The sequence below is a fragment of the Xenopus tropicalis genome, chromosome 2 (assembly GCF_000004195.4).
Source record: "Xenopus tropicalis strain Nigerian chromosome 2, UCB_Xtro_10.0, whole genome shotgun sequence".
Classification (NCBI taxonomy): domain Eukaryota; kingdom Metazoa; phylum Chordata; class Amphibia; order Anura; family Pipidae; genus Xenopus; species Xenopus tropicalis.
The window spans coordinates 46,709,365-46,732,111 of record NC_030678.2 but is presented as its reverse complement, the minus strand read 5'-3'; the positions used below and the strand labels follow the sequence as shown (position 1 = coordinate 46,732,111).

The 22,747-nt window shown below is 39.2% G+C and overlaps 1 protein-coding gene across 1 annotated transcript; it reads right to left on the bottom strand.

The window, feature by feature from the left end:
- Positions 1-211: 211 nt before the first annotated feature.
- Positions 212-12,790, bottom strand: orai1 (ORAI calcium release-activated calcium modulator 1). The gene is made up of 3 exons (NM_001102978.1): positions 12,678-12,790; positions 4,810-5,047; positions 212-1,792 (listed from the first exon to the last, which is right to left on the bottom strand). Exons 2-3 carry the CDS (start codon positions 5,032-5,034, stop codon positions 1,244-1,246), a joined length of 774 nt encoding a protein of 257 aa, NP_001096448.1. The 5' UTR covers positions 5,035-5,047; positions 12,678-12,790; the 3' UTR covers positions 212-1,243.
- Positions 12,791-22,747: the final 9,957 nt, after the last annotated feature.

The following is a 22,747-nucleotide window of genomic DNA, read 5'->3' as shown; positions in this document are numbered from 1 at the left end:
CTGTGCATAATAATAATAATAATAATAATAATCACACCTGGGCATTTTAAAAAGATTTAACTGATTTCTAAACAGCCCCATAGACTGACTTTTGGTTGCTACTGATTCATCTATTAATTGATTCCCTGAAAGAATTCTGTGCAGACACATTTTCTGTCTTAGGAAAGCAATGACTTTGGCTGCTCAAAGCTAGATAACGTTTTCTGATGAATAAGCCAGTAAGAGAAAGAGTTTAATGCTTTGATAAATTAACACGAATTGGTAACAAATCTTCATAACATCAGGGAAAAAAATTGTAATAAAATTCAAACTGCTGTCAAAATGCCAGGGCATTGCTAGGAATCCCAATTCAAAAAATCCCCCCTCCCCCAGCTTTTCCTCTGGCACAAAAAAAACAAATTCTGATCATTTATTTACACAAACTACAATTGTAGTTAATCTCTGTTAATGCAACTTTGCAGAAAACAATTTGGCCACTAATTCCCCTTTCCGGTACAAGAGTGGGTTGAAAACCCATGCAAAAAATATACCAAATAAATATTAATGTAAACTAAGAAGAGCAGATAAAACATTCTCATAATTCTATACAAGTTCATTGAAAGGGTTTTTCAGATAATGCTCCACGCATGAACCTACATGGGGTAGGAAAACATAAGCACTGCAGGTGGTTCCAAGCCAGCTTAGTGAACAGGGCATGCTGGGAGTATAATTTCCACCAGTGGCAGAGTGCTGAATTTTGCCAATAGATGTTCCTAATGTTATTTGCAACAAATTAATGTCCAAATATCAAGTTCATCCCATGCTGGTTACAAATACTCCCTTCTTTCCAAAAATCCCTTTTATGCTACAGAAGCTGTAAACCATAAGTGTTTGTTCAGCTGTACAAGTCCCTGGAACTATATTTACAGTGGGAGTTAAAACGGTACCGGTCTGTAAGGAATAAAAACTCCCCTTGGATCCTAGTTAAGATGTTGCTGTTTTCTTTATAAATGTATTTCCCTTTCAGTTACCTGTCAAAAAGAAACATAACAACAAAGTCAAGGCCTAGCTATATAAATGGCCAAGTAAAATAAACTAGTCATAGAGGCACTGTAAAATATTAGGTCATTTGTTTTTGATTCTTTGCCTTTCTCAGCGAGTAAAAACGGGCTGCACTGTGCAACATTTCTGACCAAAGGTCTTACACCTCAGTTTTATGTCTCTGATAGGTGTGAACTCGCAGTGCATCTCTGCTCTAACTTACTTACACTACATTTATGCCCCGATCATGTCCATCAAGTTGTACTTTCAATTTATGGAGTTCCTCTATTTCTTGATGATGACGCTCTGTTTTATGCCTCACTAGAGTACGATAGAAATGAATAGTAAAGATAACAAAGATGATTCCAACAGGCACCATAATAATGGTTGAAATCAGTGCAGAGTTCCACCCTGCATTTCCACGCGGCTTTTGAGTTGCAGTGGTTTCATTTCGTGTTGATGCAGAGTCTATGGGTAGAAATTTTATCCAGCACAAAAGAACAACTTCTGCAAGAAAAAGAAGGATCCCAAGAGCTGTGGAAAATCCCCAGGCCAACTCAATGTAGGGATGCATACGATCATGTGGGGATTCATTGACAGAGTTCAGATTATGAATGTTACTCACAGCTTCTACATTGGGCAGGATGCATGTGCTGATCAGGAGGGCAAATAGGTGGACTGCAACAAGCACTGTTGTGCAAGCACTAAATGCTATCAGCAGCAGCTGTGGGTATCCATATTTCATCTCAAGCTGGACTTCAACCATTGCAACCTGGACATTCAAATGGAAACAGACACAAAATTCTTAACAATAGTCAGCAGTGATACCAATAATACATATTTCATACTATGGGGCTGATTTACTAACCCACGAATCCGACCCGAATTGGAAAAGTTCCGACTTGAAAACGAATATTTTGCGACTTTTTCGTATGTTTTGCGATTTTTTCGGATTCTGTACGAATTTTTCGGATCCAATACGATTTTTGCGTAAAAACGCGAGTTTTTCGTATCCATTACGAAAGTTGCGTAAAAAGTTGCGCATTTTGCGTAGCGTTAAAACTCACGCGAAAAGTTGCGCATTTTTCGTAGTGTTAAAACTTAACGCTACGAAAAACTTTCGTAATGGATAGGAAAACTCGCGTTTTTACGCAAAAATCGTATTGGATCCGAAAAATTCGTAAAGAATCCGAAAAAATCGCAAAGTACCGATCATTACGAAAAAAAAGCAATCGGACTCCATTCGACCCGTTCGTGGGTAAGTAAATCAGCCCCTATGTGTATCAATACATATACATTTGTGTGTGTGCGTGTCTGTATTAATATACCATGTATTGTAAATGATAAGTATATTTAATTCAAGCAAGGTTTTTAAGTGAAAGACATTACAAAATTAAGCCAATTTACTTTTTTGGCAAATTTTCTATCTGCAGTTTGATAGGAATAGGATAAATGTGTCCGTGGACAGTACAAGAGCCATGAATATCCTGTAAATTATAGACTAGAGCCATAAATTATATCATTATAAATGGTGCTTGGTGATGTCATCCGTCATAGTCAGTATATAGTGATATAATTTCTGACTCATTGAAACATACATACTGTATGTATACATGTATTACAATAAATAATGTACCCCCTGTTGTAAAATATAAGGATATTATTAGTCACCTTGGAGTTCCACAACCTGTATAAAAGCACTTGGCCTTTGGCCTTTATATTGACGTGGAACTCCTCAGTGACTAATAATATCCTTATATTTTACAATAGAGCTAGATTATTAACTATATATCTACAACTGGCAGCCTTATTTTCAGCAAAAGCATGGCTATACTTAAGGCTGTAAGCACTATGAGGCAGGGACCTCCTTTTACCACATAGCACTTAATCTCTGTGTATAATGTACAGTGATATAATTTCTGACTCATTGAAACATACATATGTATACATGTATTACAATAAATAATGTACCCCCTGTTGTAAAATATAAGGATATTATTAGTCACCTTGGAGTTCCACAACCTGTATAAAAGCACTTGGCCTTTAGCCTTTATATTGACGTGGAACTCCTCAGTGACTAATAATATCCTTATATTTTACAATAGAGCTAGATTATTAACTATATATCTACAACTGGCAGCCTTATTTTCAGCAAAAGCATGGCTATACTTAAGGCTGTAAGCTCTATGAGGCAGGGACCTCCTTTTACCACATAGCACTTAATCTCTGTGTGTTTATGCATGTTTATTGCATTTATTTACTATAATACTTGTTATCCCTGTTATACATTGTAATATTGTGCATCGCTGCATATACTTTCAGAACTTTAGAAATACAGTTATCCATGCATACAGAACTTTAAAAATCGCCGGGCTGGAGTTTGAGAATCCCAGCTGATGGATTATGCTGATAGTAAAAATCAATACTTCTTTCCCAATTTAACTGATATGAAAGTTTTGCTTATGAAAAACAATTGTAGAAAAATGTTATGGGTTTATAAATATGAGAAGCTATGGGTTTGCGGGAGGGATCAAGAGACAGTATGAAAACATCTGGACTAGTCCAGCACATCCTAAATCAGCAATATAAAGAAATGTGTAATGTAAAGTATCTCTTTATTAGGCATAAAATGTTTTAAAAAATACTCTGCACCTATACATGTTGCTATCACAAACATGTATAAATTACATTAATTGAAGAATGTTCATACCCAAATGTGTCATGCTGGAGAAGTCATGCCAGTTTAATAACTCAGTGTTGTAGCAGTTATAATTTAATATCCATTGTATTGTGCTATTTTTATTTTAGGTTTGAAACTGTGCAATTATTTATAAAAGATGTACAGTATATGCCCTGGGCTGAATAACACTTCCATTCTTTCCAAAACCACAATTGTCTCTGAAAACAAGACTCCACTATATTGAAATGGCTACATTCTTCCTAAAAAGTTTTCTATATGCAATTTAGAATTGCTGAGTATCATTTTCTGGATTAAGAAAATATTACTACTACACTGTTAGTATAAAAAGAACTTCCAATATTTGACATGAATAGCCCTTAATACTTCATGTTTGTATGCTGATACAAGATGTTTAGAAAATACAGCCAGGCTTTCCTACTCTCAAACCACACTTTAAAAAAACATGGTTTAAACTCTTCTGCCAGTATGTAAGCAGTGGGATAGTAACAACCTCAAACATCAAACAATAAGGCTTAGCTCAACTTAATGTGCCAGCATGTTTTGCAAGAACTGATCATGCACAAGGCACATTAGTACTGTGCAGTGGCTACCTGCAGTCACAGGCAAGTTATCAATGCTTCAATCCTCACTAAATACCCAGATAATACCCAGAGCAGCAAAGCTTTATCTCTAAACCCCAATGTGTATTGTACAAGCTCGAAAATAAAACTTTACCCTATACCAAAGCACAGTTTTTCTTCCAATTTACAATTTCCTTGTAGCTGGGATCAATAACCCCCAGTGAGATCACAGTCTGTAGGGCAAAAGAAGCCAAAGACTAGTAAAAAACAGGAAAAGGTTATTCTACAATTGTGCTTAGTATTTTTATTTGTCATAGCTGTACCATTTCATAGTTAAGTGGTTTTCAAGGCAACAGCAATACTTGGTTTGCAGACACCTACATTTCCTCCTTCTCCTCTTAACATATGTGTTTTGTTAATTAAAACCAATAAATGGACAAAGCTGTTTCTTAATAATTCCAGCCATGATTGCTTTAGACTCCCAAAGGACCTTGCATGCAGTTCTGTGGGTGAATCATAATTACATACCATAGCAAATCCAGACAGCAATGCTGAGGTGCGGCTGGAGGCCTTTAACTTGGCTCTGCTGAGGTACAACTTCCTCCATGAAAGAGCCTGGACAGAATGGTGGTTGGATGTGACTAGTTCAAGGTAGCTACGTCTGACCCAGTCTCTGTAGTCCATGCCTTTGTTTCCTCTCTCAGAGACAGCAGGGGTGGAAGGGTCCACTGGAATGTTAAGTTCACTACTCATGTTGATTTAGTATCTAATGATGAGGGGGAAGAGAAAAAACTGAAGGTTTTAAAATTGAGCACCTTTTTCATCTCAGGTAAATCCACAGCTAGATCTACAACACGATTCTTGATCTCTAAATGAAAGACCATCCCAGCCTTTGTATAAGACATGGCCTATGTTATATTTCAACATAACTTTTTAAGAACACTTAAGACTGTTGTGTACAGCCACCTACAGGTTCCTTTGGAGCAGGTGGATGGAGGTAACCTTATAATCACGCAGGGCAACAAGCCAAGACAACTTAAACATTTTTAACTACAATATCTTGTAGTTTGACAGAAAACCATCAGAGTGAATGGCCAGCATAAGTGGAAGTGAAGACTATTAAAGAATATATAAAAAGTGAAGACAAGATTAATTTGTCAACAGATGTATACCTGGACTCACTGGACATTAAAAATCTGCAAAGAGAACTATTATTACAGTGTATTTGATATTTTGTTGTGATACAGTACATCCTCTTTTAGGGTTTTAAAGGAATGGCAGAATCATGGGGGGTTGAGGATTTTGTTAGACCACCCCCTCATTTATTCTAGTCACTTAAATCCTACCCCAGGACAGTTCTTCTCTTCTTCAAAAATGTTTCAGCAGTGCCATTTAGTTCCCAGGCATCCTTTGTGCCTATTGAAGCTGGGTGCACACAAGAGAAGTACCCCAAGCAGTGATTCTTATTAATAGCTTGTGGTTGGCTGTAACCATTTTAATTGAGGTACAGGGAAGATAAAGGTTTGTTGGTGTGTGTGCAAAAAATGACTGAATGTATCAAATAATGTTAAAACTTGCTTAAAAAAAATCATAATAATAGTAGTATTTATATATACCCGGGGGGGGTCTGTGCTGCCCCAAAGGACAGATAATTTTAGACCACTCAAAAAATGTTCCCAGCTGAAATGATTTCTTGAAATTGTATTATAATTATAACTGTAAGCATGTTCTGTACTTAGTTTAGCATAAAATGTCCTGTTGCATGGCTGTGAGACTTCATGAAACTAAGAATATCGAAATACCATATTTCCAAATCCAGATGTTGAGCAAAAGACAAATATTTGTCAATGCCTTTCAGCAACTTGGCAAATTCAGTGTCTCTTTAAATATATTCTTTTACACAACCGGTTAAAATGAAGTAATTATAGATAAGCCAGTTATGGATGCTGGATAGGAAAAAAATATGTGCATAGTACTGTAGGTGGCATAATGCAAAATTCACTCCATTAAATTAGATCCAGGCAGTTTATGGAAGATTTAAAACAGCACATACTAAATCATTTGGTGTTTGGGCTTTTATGATTGACTATTTTTACATTCTGTTTGGTCAGTGTTCAGATGGCTAAACTGTAAATGCACAGTTCAAGGGTCAGTGTACTGCTCAAAGGCTAGTAATTCTATATGTAAGATACTCATTCTGGGTAAAATTTTATATACAGCAAAAGGCTCCTTCACTAGGGCAGACTCAATTACAAGGCTCCCTTACAATTAACCACCATTGCTCAACCCCACCCCATTGGGTCATAAGACCACAGTTTGATTTAAAGGAGACACTACATAATCTGATCTGACGTGCCTGTTTGCAAGATAGGAACAAACAGCAAATGGGCAGAAGGAGGGGCATGACTGCAAGGACAATGGGAATGGCATCCAGGGGTATAGCAGTAAAGTGAAGGGTGTAATTTTTATGGGCTCCGGATAGGTTTATTCACCAGGTGTAACAGGTCAGTTCAAGCTTGGGGTCCCCTAATGGAAGCAGGGTGAAATCAGTGTACTGAAGGGTGAAACCAGTGTATTGAAGGGTGAAAACTAGTGTACTGCTGCTGATGGGTAATAAAAGTAATTTGGAGTTCAGCAGTATTGAGGGAAGGCACGGTGTATATAATTGTGATCCCAGGAGTATTTTTTCAGGGGAAATAGACTATTGTTAGGAAAAATAAGGGTTAACTCATTTTGAATCATGTTATATTGATTTTATGTTTGTATTTGGCTGATGTTTATACCAAAGAGAAAATTGTGTTTTGATCTAATGTTGAAGTATTTTTAACTGTAAAGATGCTGAGGCCTTTATCCAACAGAATTGCAGGGAAGTCTGACGGCTGCAGAAATGTGGGGAAACTATATAGGGAAGCCAGTAGCTGACTTTTCTGGCTTTTCTCAGACATGTACACTAAGGGGCTGATTTACTAAGACACGATTTCGAATCCGAATTGGAAAAATTCCGATTGGAAACAAACATTTTGCGACTTTTTCGTATTTTTTGCGATTTTTTCGGTGTCTTTACGATTTTTGCGTAAAAACGCGAGTTTTTCGGTGTCTTTACGATTTTTGCGTAAAAACGCGAGTTTTTCGGCGTCTTTACGAAAGTTGCGCAAAGTCACGATTTTTTCGTAGCGTTAACACTTGCGCGCAAAGTCGCGCCTTTTTCGTAGCGTTAAAACTTAAAAGGCGCGACGTTTCGCGCAAGTTTTAACGCTACGAAAAAATCGCGACTTTGCGCAACTTTCGTAATGGCTACGAAAAACTTGCGTTTTTACGCAAAAATCGTAAAGACGCCGAAAAACTCGCGTTTTTACGCAAAAATCGTAAAGACGCCGAAAAAAAATCGCAAAATTACCGATCATTACGAAAAAAACGCAATCGGACGCATTCGGCCCGTTCGTGGGTTAGTAAATGTGCCCCTAAATCATGGTCTTCATCACACAGATAGAAGATAATCAGAACAGCAATATTTATCTGCAGGGTTCTGTGAAACATTTTGGGGGGAACAACTCCATTCCGCAGGCTCACAGTCAGTACCCACAGCAGTACATGGGAAGTGGGTGTTCCCAGAAACAGAAACAAAAATATGCAGATAAATGTTTCTGTTCTAAAAAAACAGGACAGGAGAGGATTAAGATTGCAGTCTTGAAAATTATAAATATTGTACATACAAGGAAATTTTAATTTATTAAGTTTATATTTGCTTTCCAAGTTCACATACTGGTATTAACATTCATTTAATATGCCTTTGCAAAAAGCTTTTATTCCAGGCTTTATCTCTGTGCCACAGCAAATTAAAATTGTTTTCCAAAATTAAACTTCCCAAAGTTAGCATAACATCCCTTACTTGAATATTAACAAGAAGAAAATGATTTTTAAACTATTTGTGACAGGCCATGTTTAAATAAAGGTAATCAAATAATTTGAAATATAAGGAACACTTCTTTAAGGGGATTTTTTTCACTTTAAATACTGTGATATATCTGATAATTTGATCATTTTAGCTGATGAGTACTAGATGTATGTAAAATATTCACTGTCGATGAAAAATGCTCTATCCCTGACACATACAGTATTGCAAATTGCTTTTATAATTGTGATTTGGATAACATATTTTTTTGTCCATACTGGTATAACCATAATTAAAACATGTTAGTGATCCAGGCTGAGTCCAGAGCAGCTAGCCTGTAACTTCTGACAAGTTTTAAAATTATAGTAGTTCATAATAGTACTAGATCTTACACTACTGTACCATGACAAATGCCCCTTGCTAATTGTATGTAGTTAATGTGTCCAGCCTGCTCCATCTGTTCCATCTATCACTATAAGATAACCTTGTAAAAATGAAACTAAATACTTAAGCAGATGCTGAAGCTGCTGTAGGGTAGCTTAGCTGTCAAGGTAACAGTTTTTCATGTTTCTAATTAAATGTGATACTTTGCTTATGTATATTAGAAGTAAATGCAGATAGACAGAATGCCATCTTGTATTACTGAAAATCACAGTTGGTTTTTACTGACAAGCAAGGTGTATCTTGCATCAGTTTCTCACCACCTATGAATATGCCAGGGGCAATTACCACACAATGTTTTATTCTACTACATACATCTCTTGTGTTACTATTAAAAAAGGCATAATTGTATTTTGCCCTTTTTTCTGACTAGCATTTATCTACAGACATCTATATATACATCTTTATTATTTATCTCTGATGCCCCAAAATTGAAAGAAAGAAACATTTATGGGAAAATATGTTCTGAGACAAAGTTTTACACAACTCAGTAAAAAAATGGGAATAATCATAAAAGTCTGATATATATATATATTATAACACACTATACCAGGGGTCCCCAACCTTTCTTACCCGTGAGCCACATTCAAATGTAAAAAGAGTTGGGGAGCAACACAAGTATGAAACATGTTTCTGGGGGTGCCAAATAAGGACTGTTATTGGCTATTTGGTAGCCCCTATGTGGACTGGCAGCCTACGGGAGACTCTGTTTAGCAGTACTAATGGTTTTTATTCAACCAAAACTTGCCTCTGAGCCAAGACTTCATAAATAAGCACCTGCTTTAAGGCCACTGGGAGCCACATCCAGGGGTTTGGAGAGCAACATGTTGCTCACAAGCCACTGGTTGGGGATCACTGCACTATACAGTATAAAAATAATATATATTGTATTTAAAGGGGACCTGTCACACAGACATAAAAAACTGTATAAGAAAAATCATTTTCAAATTAAACACAAAACGCAAATTTCTTTTTTATTAATACATACTGTACATACCCATTATTAAAGCGTTTAAAAATTCCAGGTGTCAAACTTTCCCCCTTCCCCCTCACCATCTAAATGTATAGCCAGAGCATAGGCATGTGCATCAGGTCCCTTATTCTGGTACATAAACAAGATTTTGGTAAGGAGCAAAGCTTGCTTTGATAACGGTGTCCACAAAATAGCACCTGTCTGCTTGCTGTGATTGTGTAATTCCAAGACTGAAGTAAACAAGATGTATATTATTTATATAGTGTAAATGAAGTTTACTTTGTTTGACAAACACAATAGAAAATAATCTGGAATTATTTCTTAGGGAATCAGGTTCGCTTTAATGAAATAAGTGCCCAACTAATAATTAGAAGGAAACTAATTTAATAAAATACGCAACATACACAAACAACATTACCCAACAATACAACAAACCCAATATTTTGCAGAAATATATCTTTAAAAGGGAGTGGCAGTAAATTGATTGTATTACAATATTACCAGTCATATTGGGTCGGTGGGACACCAGAAGAAATCCAGGTGGGAGCTGGGCCTCATGGAGGCCTCTTGAAGGTTTGCTACAGGAGCGGTGGGCTTCGAAAACCCCAGTAAAAATAAAGCTACAGCAGAGATACACCGACAAAAATACAATATGTCATGCCCCTTAGTGCTCCTGCAATGAAAAATGTCACCTATAAAGGACAGATATACATCAAGTCATGTGTTATCACTGCTATAAACTATATAATAACTACATCTACATTCTCTTGCTTTTCCCATTCCCTCTGTATGATACACAGTCCCAATAAATGAGATTTACACAACTCATTCTTTATCCCCCAGAACTAGATGTAATTTCCATGCAGCAGAAGGGAATCAGTAATCATTCAAGACCATCCGTTTACTTAAAGACAGAAGGAGGAAGCATTAATAAACATAAGATAAGTTATTGCAATAGGTTATGGCAAAGTATGTTTGTCTTTTATACATGACACTGTTCAGGGGAAATTAATAACTTGAGGAGCTTGTTTATAATAAGCACATGTACAAGCATATTTGTTATATAGACAGCTATGTGACTAATTTCATCCAAGAGTTTTATTTACAGAGTCTGGGGTTTTTATGACCTAGAAAACAGCCTTGGTACAAAAATTAGAGGTTTTTGTTTACACTAATTGCCATTAGGTCAAAGAGACAGACAGCATGGGTCTCCCCAAATAACTGGTGTTGTTTTATCTTTTTCTTTTACTGCTTTTTAGGAAATAGAACCCTACCCTAAGCTGCCTTCCCTTAAACAAACTGACTTATGCTAATCATTTGTGGATGGCATGAAAGCTACTGACTGAGTGCGCTAAAGGATCACATAAAAGTTGTCAACTTGGAGAGCTAATATGCCTAAAGGGGCATACATTGGGTTATCTGATCAGGAGTTGAATGGGGTTGTAAAGTTTGCAAGTTACTTTAATGTCTGCATCAATCCATAAGCTTCTCTTAAAGTACAATGGCTCCTTTTCTTATTTTTTTTTCAAATCGCTACTAGGATCTGTAGGAGCAACTGAAATGTGAATAAAGTCTGCCTTTGTGTTAGTTTTCCTCATATGGCAATATCCTCTGGATTTTTGAGGATCAGGGCATTGTCTACTAACGTGTGCTAAAATCAAATGTAATTCAATGCTTAGTAATAAACCATGCTTGGCTAAGTTGAAGTGCATAGTTTTTCTTGCAATAACTGCCTATAGTTAGCATTAATATTTGGTGCCAATTTAGTTTATCTCAACTTTCTGATTTATTTTTAGGGTACCAAAATACAGCAATAAAGAATAGTTTATAGGAAGAGGTATCCAAAAAATCCAGAATTAAAGAATCACCCAAAATAACTAAAACAGGATCATTTAATCTCATGTTCAGAGCAGCAGGTTGGGAATTTACTGGCTAACCGGCCCAAAATGTTAAAAGTGTTGAAAAAAACCCACTCTTGACCTGCTGTTTCTGCTGATGTCAGGGATAGGTGGGCTCTCAGTTGGGTACATCACCAGAGATGGTGGGATACATACAGTAACAATATGAGTGGGTCTGGGATCTAGCTAGTTTGATCCATGATTTGCCTATGACTCTGGGGGTAATATGTCCCATAACCTGCGCATCTTTAGTAGAAGTACAAGTTCCATAATGACCAGAAACTTTTCCCTGCTCAAAATAAGAATAGGTAAAGCGTAATATAGAAACATCATGATTTACTAAAGAATACATGGTAAGTAGTATAAAACAAGTAAACAATATTAACATACTAGCCCTTTAAAAGAGAAGGCTTCTAAATGACTAAACTAAGCACTCACAGTACTAATGGGATTTAACTAATGATTTGGTAATCAGTACACAGCGTCTCTGCACTGCATGTAAAATTAGAGGAGATTGGGTTACTGCTCTCAGCTGAGAAGATATGGGATCATTTTCCATTCGTACATGCAAATGTTCCAGGATATTTGCATAATAGCACAAGGTTTGTTGAACACTGTGCGTTGAAGGGGCTCCCCCCACCAATATAAAGGATTTATTTACAAGGTGAGTGTGCACTGGACATGCAGAATTGTGCTGAGACAGCAGAATCTGTTGTGCTTGATTGTATTTATCCGTTAGTCAATTGCCAAAAAGTGATTTTCTCTGTTTTTTGCTTCTAACATGTGGGGGGAACTGTTCTAAAAACATGCTGGCAGGTTCCTACTGGTATAATCCTATGCATAAACATGCCACATTGATTACATTTGTTTTAATGAGCTGTGCAGTATCTCAGTTCTATATAAATAAAGGGTAACAACATAAGGTAAGCACATAGAAAATGAAACATAGACCAAACGTATGTATCATTTTACCCTATTTGATATTCAGCATATATCACATTTTAGCAGCAGCCAAAAACTACTTATATGTCAATGCTATAAATACACTTTTTAAATACGTAAAAATGCCTTAAATGAATAAAGGGGAACTGTGTTGTATGTGAGAATGAAATATTAACATAAAAACATAAAACCACCTTTTTCATTATCCTTTAAACCTGGTCATAACAGAAACAGAAAAGGCACAACTCACCAGCAGCTCCACTGTTTCAAATCAGCTGCTTCCTCTCAGTGGTCCCCTGCCCCTGTCTTTGTATTCCCAAACAGAGCCAGCATCACTTGGTGTCAGCCATGTCAGATGCAGATGCTGCAGGTCACCTGATGCTGGGAAGCAAGCGCGTAATAAGTGGCAGACTGAGCAGGGAAACACAACATGCAGGCATAGCTTACTTCCAGCTGTGGGAAGCAGTGTCTGTGGTACACATGTAAAGTAGATTATCATTGGTTGACGCTGTCTCTTCCTCACTGGTGACTGTGTTCTGCATTCTGATTAGCCAGTAGGATTTTAAAGTGTAGTAGGTTACTGTCCCTCAGGCAAGCGGCTGAGCAGGAACGAGTCTGCTTGCATTGTGTAGAGCTGCTGCTCCTGTCTCTGGGGATAGGATGGCTGCACCCATATGTAAACAATATCATGTTGCAACACTCATTTACAAAGCTAATGGTGCATGAAGAGAGACAGCTAAATCTGTATTATTTTTTTCAAGCTTTGAAAGGCATCAGTGGCAAGCATGAGGGATAGGTGAATAAAGCAGATACAGCACTTTCTCCATGTGGGAAAGAATGTTTTTATTGCTGCACTAGGGTGATAGAATCTGTGAGAGAGGGACATTGACTCTATGAACCCATGCAGGCCCTTCAGTAAATCTCTCATGTCAGCACACATTTTCTCATTTTAGTGTGTAACAAATCCTACACTGACAATTGGTTCTCCCTGACATTTTGATTCCAAAGCAATTGCAAGTAAATGTTGTTCCCACGGTTGTCAAACAGATTCCTAATAAAACTGAGATCAGGGCTTTGACTGGGCTATATGAGGACCGCTCCTTTGTAATTCTGCCTTGTGTTTGGGGTCACTTTCCAGCTAAAAGATGAACCTCAGTCAAATATTCACATTTTTAGCAGAGCAGCTTCTCTTGCAGTATTTCCCTGTATTTTCTACTATCCATTCTTAGTGTTTTGACATGATGCCCAGCCCCACAGCAGAGTGCTACCAATACCAGAAAAATCCACTGGAAATGCAAATACTGCTCATACTGTATGCAAACTGTCTCAAATACATGAAGATATGGCAACATTTAAAATATCAGACAGCTGTGCCCTAGATGCTGAGCAAAATGGGAGCGCCGACATGTTTTGGGGCACCAGTCCCGAGGCAGAAGGCTGCTCATTGATATCAAAGCAAAGTGACATGCAGAGATGACAATGCTGCGTGCCGTAACTACCGCACCCAGGTAGAGCAGCCACTGCGCCTCCATGCCGTAACTACCGCACCCAGGTAGAGCAGCCACTGCGCCTCCGTGCCGTAACTACCGCACCCAGGCAGAGCAGCCACTGCGCCTCCGTGCCGTAACTACCGCACCCAGGCAGAGCAGCCGCTGCGCCTCCGTACCGTAACTACCGCACCCAGGCAGAGCAGCCGCTGCGCCTCCATGCCGTAACTATCGCACCCAGGCAGAGCAGCCGCTGCGCCTCCATGCCGTAACTATCGCACCCAGGCAGAGCAGCCACTGTGCCTCCGTGCCGTAACTACCGCACCAATTCAGAGCAGCCACTGCGCCTCCGTGCCGTAACTACCGCACCCAGGCAGAGCAGCCACTGCGCCTCCATGCTGTAACTACCGCACCCAGGCAGAGCAGCCACTGTGCCTCCGTGCCGTAACTACCGCACCAAGGCAGAGCAGCCACTGCGCCTCCGTGCCGTAACTACCGCACCCAGGCAGAGCAGCCACTGCGCCTCCATGCCGTAACTACCACACCCAGGCAGAGCAGCCACTGCGCCTCCGTGCCGTAACTACCGCACCCAGGCAGAGCAGCCACTGCGCCTCCGTGCCGTAACTACTGTACCCAGGCAGAGCAGCCACTGCGCCTCCGTGCCGTAACTACCGTACCCAGGCAGAGCAGGCACTGCGTCTCCATACAGTACCAATTATACCCAGGCAGAGCAACTACTGTGCCACACTACAGTATCTACTGTACCCAGTCAGAGCATTCACTGTGCCTCCCTAGAGTACCTTCTGTACCCAGACAGAGAAGCCACCTCACCTTTATACAGTACTCACTGTTACCAGACTGAGCACTCACTGTGCCTCCATACAATACCAATTATATGATTAAGTGCGCAGATGCAGGAAAAGCGTCAGACATCTTGTTTTTAAGATGTGAATAAAGGTTTAAAGCTTTTACATCTTGAAGTTATCCGGTGTGCGTCGAAGCTGAATATAACTGAATTGGATTGGTTCCCTTGGGCTACGGGTCCGGGGCTTGAGGCACCCGGACCACGCATTGACTGCGATAAGTCTCTTTAAACTGTGGTGGTCTGTGAACACATGTAGTGACGAGCCTGGGGTTTGGACACCCGGGCTATATCTTAATTAGGTATTGTGTATATAGCAGTACTTGTGTATTTTTTCTTTTTTTGACCTTACCCACCCCATTTTTTGACTGTATTCCTTTGGCTGCATCGATAAAATATATAACTTTTTGGTTTTTCTTTTGTTTATTTATCAGTACCAATTATACCCAGATAGAGAAGCTACTGTGCCACCCTATAGTACCCACTGTACCCAGACAGAGCATTCACTGTGTCTCCCTAAAGTAACTACTGTACCCAGACAGAGCAGCTACCTTACCTTTATGTAGTACCCACTGTACCCAGACAGAACAGCTACTGTGCCTACCTACGGTACCTACTATACCCAAACAGAGCAGCCACCTCACCTTCATACAGTGCCTACTGTACCCAGACAGAGCAGCTACTGTGCCTCCATACAGTACCTTAAATTAGATTTTAAAGATATATGCTGCAGAGAAGCTCCCCCCCATTCCTTTTCTACTAACATAACATCAGGTTCTTGCAGTTCCACAGATGTTAGGGAATTACACATGTCTCCTCCAGGTAGATAGTCCATTCCATAAAACAGAACGTTCCATATAATGACACCAGAAATGGGGGTTCAGCAGAACTAACCCTTTGAAGCATCTCCTATTCCTTGAAGACACTGTGGGGTAAATCATCCCATTATCACCATGTGAGACCCACACATTGAAATATACACTTACCTTTTAGTCTTATGGTCAGACCCGGAGCAATACAGCAGGTAACAACCAAATGCAAATCGTTTAAAGGAATGTGAGTTCAGTCAGATACTAAGAGACCTATTTATTATGCTGTGTAAAATGAAATTCGCCAAAAAAACAGTGTAAAAAGCTGCATATATATTTGCACAGACTGACACAGAGGGGAAAGAGCCAGATGCTACACTGCAACTTGGAGTCCAACAGAAGTGCAAGAAAATGGGGTTGAGCGTTAAGGATTGCTGGAAGCTGCCACTGAACACAAAGGCCCATTTCTCCCTAAACTGGACCCAACATTGGTAAAGTGTGAACACCGTTAAACTATAGCATGGCTCTCCAACTGGAGGCCTGGTGCCGGGGAATAATTTTTATGGCCCCCGTTTCCTCTAGGGCTCCATAGATTTCATTGTATGACATATTTTTAATATAATCTCACCTTCATGTTTTGTGTACAGATTGTAGGACTCAAGTACAATGAGGGGCCTTGATGTGGCACTTGAGCTTACATATTTTTGCCAAGGTGTGGTACTAACACCTCATTTTTTGTAAAAATTATTTTTAAAGGCAAACTGGTCAACTCCAGAATGTGGGTTAGACCGAGCGCTGGCACAAGAGTGTTTCTAGCAGCTGGTCTACACTACAGCATGGGTTAGACTGAGGGCTGGCAATCTTTTTCTGTGTTTTGCATCCCACTTATTACACTGATCTAAAGGAATGGGAAAACCCAATGCAGTTCTGTATGTCCCCCTTTCAACATGAGCTCAATGACTAGGGCTTGTGCTGAACACGTTTTACCTAATTTCTTATTACAAAAGAAATACTTTTATTTATTAATATTAAAAATATTTTTATTTCTTGCATTTAACTATAAATTGAGTGTTAAAACTAAAGGGAGTCTAGAAGCTGCCACTTTCCAATCCAGGGGTCCTCAACATTTTTTACCTGTGAGCAACATCCAATGTAAAAAGAGTTCGGGAGAAACACAAGCATGGGGGTGCAAAATAAGGGCTGTTTGGTAGCCCCTATGTAGACTGGCAGCCTACAAAAGGCTTAGTTTTTGGTTTTATGCAACCAAAACTTGCTTCCAAACCATGGGGACTACCATACAAATGAACCTGCAGTATAGGCCCCCCTGTCTCCAGACAAAGGGGCAGATCAATGATGTTGACAGCAGGGCAGTGATGTAGGGGCTGATGACTTTTCAGGGCAGTGGTCTGACGCCGGGGTGGGGAGGGTTATGGTGTCACTCAAATGCAATTGGGTAGATTTCTGTCCAACCATTTACATTAGGGAATCATTGTTGTTTCATAATGTGACTAGAATATAAATATTATACATATTATACTCCCCTTGTTTGCAAGCAAACTTTCCATACTCTCAGAAATAATATAGAATGAATATTACATTATTTGGCTTCCCTTTTTAATTTATATAAGAAATATTCACCATGGCACAGTACTGAGTGATGGTATCTGTACATGAGAGAAGTAGCTCAGATACAGAGCCTGCGCTAAGTCAATATAGTGGCAGATCTCTCAGTAAAGTTTTTTTCTTTGTTAGTTACCATTTAACAATAAAGATAAGATTGAGCTAATTAAGAGCACCCAGTTACCAAAAGACCTATCAGAGGATGTCTCTTCATTAATAAATGAAGTAAGTTTTCCCCAGAAAATCAGTATCATGTGCCTTTAGTGACTTTCTCTATGAGAGTGGAAGATTGCTAATATTCCCAGTAGAATAAGAATATAAAATAGACATGAGCATTAAAAACATGATTTTTGCTATCTGATTTTACTCGCAGGCCTAGCGTGTTCGGTGTGTACAATGTTTGTTTTCTTTAAGCTTTTAGAAAGATCCAGATCTTGTGAGGCTGGTGCTAAAATGGTTTAAGAGCACCCCTTCTTCAGAGTAGGTTTTCATTTTTAGTCATATTGATTTTGAGACAGAAAGCATGAATATTAATATATTTGTAGGGGATCAGAGAACTCTTTCCCCTGTTTTTCTGTCTCTGACATTATCCTGCCCGGCTACAGACTGGGGAGGAACCTGATTGGCTGGATGCCCCATTGCACTGTTGGGAGAGAGAAGGTGTGCCTAGTTTTGGAGCCAAAAATCAGGGGCGGGCCCAGCAGTTTATAAAGGGAGCCCTCTGTTGTTTTGCCAGCTTTTGGAAGAGAGATCCAGAGTGAGTAGCCAGTACCAATTACTGTGTGTTCAGACTGCAAAGAGAGAAGTCTGCTGGGCTGCTACTTATTGCAAATTGTGCATCCCATGGTGAGGACAGGTACTGCTCGATTGCCTGCTACATGAGAACAGCCACCTTTCCAAATGGGAAGGTACTCTGGGGCAGGTAGCGCTTCCTTGGGGGACTAAAGAGCTCTTGGGGAAGGGACAAAACTGAATAAAAGGGTTGGGCACCTAAAGAGACTAGGAGTGGATAGACTGCATGGGTTCCCCAGGGCAGGATAATCAGTTATCCATAAAGTTGTTTTTATTCTATTTCAACGGTTATATAAAGTTATCCTTGCTGCAAAGTGTGTGGTAATTATTTTTTCCTAGTGGAAACCCCTCTGAGGTGTGCTCCTCAATGTCCACTAGGTGAAGGCTCTGCGCAAAATCCCAGTTCCCAGTATCTTTCACTACTGCAAAGAGAACTATATCTCCTGCCTAAGCAAGTATACAGCCAAAAGATGTGAGTGTGCCAATAAAGGGTTACATAGTAATGATTAATAATACATTTTTCATGTTTAATGTAACTTTCTACATTTTCTGTAGCCTCATAATGCATTATTATTTGTTGTTCCAGCAATACTAGTTTTTGAAACAGATCCAAAAATAAAATATCACCTATCTTTCAGGATATTGACTAGGAACAAATTTTAAATAGAAGACTAAGGCCTCCATTTGTGATGAACAGCCAAGGCCACCTGGAGAGCCATAGCTCCACAACAGACACCTGCTGCAGTAAGGATTCTATCAGAGCTGCAAGAGGCATTCAAAAGATTTGATTATATACCTAAATGAACATCAAATGGATGGGGATGGTGGAGGGCCAGTCCATATCCATAGAAGAAGTCCATTCATATGAAGTGAAAATCAGGTGTCTGAATTTGAACCAGCACCCTGAAGGTTACTATGCAGTCTGTTATAACTCTGCTGTGGGAGCAGATAACTAGGTGCTTGGTTCAGTTTGCCTCACAATACATTCTGTCCCTACTGGCTGCTACTCTAAAGTTTACGTGAGAAAAGACATCTTAGAAGCAGCACCTGAATCAATAAAAGCCATAACTGAAATAGATGTGTTATCTAACAAATTGTTTACAATCCCCAAAACATCTATGTCAGGTTCTGGAGCTATAGCAGTTAGGAGCTGCAAGCACTGGATGACCTGGCTCTATTTGCCTTCCTGCACATTCAGTGCTGCAGGAAATCAAAAAACTATTGCTTGGCTGGAACAGGAGGCTCCTTCAGCATCAATAGCAAGTTGCAATGTCACGTAAGGTAAACCTCAGGGCAGTACCTGGACTCCTATCTAGGCATGCTCTTCCTGTAACAGCCATCTTTGGCTTTGGGCCTGTAACATCTTCACATTTGGCTCCTTTTTTTGTCATTTCTTACTGTATGTTATAAATTATTTGCCCTTCATTTTCTTGCCCCTTTAAAGGAGAACTATACCTCTAGGAAAATACTTTTTAAACATTACAGAAAGGGAATAACACATTAATGGGAAACACTAATTCGTTCTTAACCTTTTATCCTAAGGAGGTTTTACTTCCTCATTACAGGAATCATCTCTGCAGAAATGTTACCCCTTTTAACTATAAGCTGTTTAACCCAATTATTGATTTATTGAGTAGGGGTAATATGCACTGCCTCCCAGTGGAGCCTGCCACAAGCCTGGAGTAAATTGGGTATATTCAACGAAAACCTAATCAGTATATACCCCATGTAAGTAAGGAAAGATATCACAAAGCAAAGCCTTTATGGTTTATTGTTTATTGTTATTGTGTTGGTGTTGAAATTGGTAAGAAAAATGTGCCGGTAAAGGGGACCAGTCACCCTAAAAAATAATTTCAAATTATTTTCTTACACTTACGCTATATAAATGATGTCATTGTTTCCTTCAGTCTTGGAATTACACAACTACAGCAAGCAGCCAGGTGCCATTTTGCTAGTAAGGAAAGCTTTGCATGTGCCAGAATGGTGAAACTGATGCCCATACTCATGCACTGGCTACACAATAATATGATGAGGAGGAAGGAGGAAGTAATGAGGGCAGTGACACCTACAAAGTGCTGAACAGAAATTATCTGCTCCGCCCCTATGCATAAGGCATGGAGGTGGGGCAGGCAATATTTGATTGACAGCTGGGATTTTTATAATGTTTATGGATGGGATACCTAAAAAAGGAATGTGAATTTCATAATTAATTTAAACAGGACTTTTATTATACTGATGTTTATGTCGGTCACAGGTCCCCATTAGGCATTCAAGTTAGCTGGGACAGCTGAAATGTATATTATATTACATAGTTACATAGGGCTGAAAAAAGACCAGAGTCCATTAAGTTCAACCCATCCAAGTAAACCCAGCAGGCACAACCTATACTTACCAATCTATACACTCACATACATAAACTATATATACAACTATTAATACTAACTGTAGATATTAGTATCACAATAGCCTTGGATATTCTGCTTGTTCAAAAACGTACCCAGGCCCCTCTTAAAGGCATTAACATAATCTGCCATTACAACATCACTAGGAAGGGCATTCCCCAACCTCACTGCCCTCACCTTGAAAAGCCACCTACGCTGCTTCAAATGGAAGCTCCGTTCCTCTAATCTAAAGGGGTGGCCTCTGGTGCGTTGATTATTTTTATAGGAAAAAGAACATCCCCTATCTGCCTATAATCCCCTCTAATGTACTTGTACAGCAGGGATCCCCAACCTTTTTTAACCTGTGAGCAACATTTCAATGAAAAAAGGGTGGGGAGCAACACAAGCACAAAATCTTTCCAAGTAGGTGACCAATAAGGACTTAGATTGGTCAATTAGTAGCCCAATGTGGACTGGCAGACTACTAGAGGTACTGTTTAGCAGTACAGATGGCCTTTATGCCTCCGAAACATGCCTCCAAATAAGAAATTCAAAAATGGGCACCGACTTTGAGGCCACTGGGAGCAACATCAAAGGGGTTGGGGAGCAACATGTTACTCAGGAGCCACTGGTTGGGGATCACTGTTGTACAGAGTAATCATGTCCCCTCGCAAGCGCCTCTTTTCCAGAGAAAACAACCCCAACCTCGACAGTCTAACCTCTGCACTCTCTCCAGCTCATTATTATCCTTTTTCAGGACTGGAGCCCAAAACTGCACTGCATACTCAAGGTGAGGCCTTACCAGGGACCTATAAAGAGGCAAAATTATGTTTTCATCCCTTGAGTCAATATTTTTTTTTATACAAGACAGCTTTATTTGCTTTAGTAGCCACAAATTAACCTAAAATAATTTTTTAACTTTGTAACAGTAAAACAAACAATGAATCTATATAATTACTTATTATTATCATCATCATATTATACTTATTATTTTATAATTATTTGAGGGAGGTCAATTGGTTGGTGAGAGTTGGAGAAAAACAGAGATTCTGAAAGGTTACTTTTTGTCTGTCTACACAACTGAGAAATCATCTAAAATATATTTACTATTCAGCATTTTAAAATACATTGCATTTCCCTTCTTTGGTTAACCCTGTTAAGGCCACTGGCACACAGGGAGATTAGTCGCCTGCAACAAATCTCCCTGTTCGCGGGCAACTAATCTCCCCGAAATGCCATCCCACCGGCGAAAATATAAATCGCCGGTGGGATGGCATACGCGGTGGCGCGTTTTCAGTGAAATCACGGAAGTTTCCTCTCAAGGCAAATCCTCTCACTGAAATCGCACCGCTGCATATGCCATCCCACCAGCGATTTACATTTTTGCCGGTGCGATGGCATTTCGGGGAGATTAGTCGCCCACGAACAGGGAGATTTGTCGCGGGCGACTAATCTCCCCGTGTGCCAGAGCCCTAAAGGCCTTTTCCAGTTGATATGGAAGAGGCTTCACTACTAAGTCAGGTTGTTATTATGGGGAACTTCAGTTATCCAAATATTGACTGGAGTAATGGGTAGCCAAATGAGAAATAGCTAAAATGTTTGTAAATATGCTAAGCCACTGCAAGGAAGGAAGTAACTAAGAGGCTAAATTTAGCCGTGCAGACTGTGCCAGTATAAGTGCATCAATACAACATATTATCACATTCAGCACTTCCTAGATGTCACTGATATGGTGAATACATAAGATTTTGGGTTGATACAAAACTTGCCTTAATAACAGTGTCTACAAAATGGCGCCTGCCTGCTTGCTGTGACTGTAAATTTCAAGACTGAAGGAAAAAGAATTTAAATGTATATAGTGTAAGTAAAGTTTATTTGCTCAACTAACCTGATAACCTCAACTAACCACAGATAAGCTTATGAGACATAAATCTCTCCTAATGTCAGCACCAACCTCAATACAATTTGTTGGTTAAAAATTCTGTCATCATTGCAAAGCAAACTGAGCTACGTGAGCTACCCCTAAGAGCAGGCGAACCTTGTGGGTAATTAATGCTCACCATCATAATGTTATGCAAGTGTCAGCATAATTATACGTATTTAACATATCTAAGTCTGTTTTGTCATTTATAAGATATATCTAAATATTCCATTGTAAAAATAATATGATGGTATGCGCACCATATAATATACAATAATACATAACAGCTGCATCAATAACTGAGACCAAAGAACCAAACGGAAAATAGCCTTATGGTTACACCAACAATTCTTCAACTAATCAAGAAATTATTATAAATCTACATTTTCTTTCCAAGGTATGGTTAAAATTCAGTAAAAGAAGTTTAGGCTTTTAATGTGTTTATTTA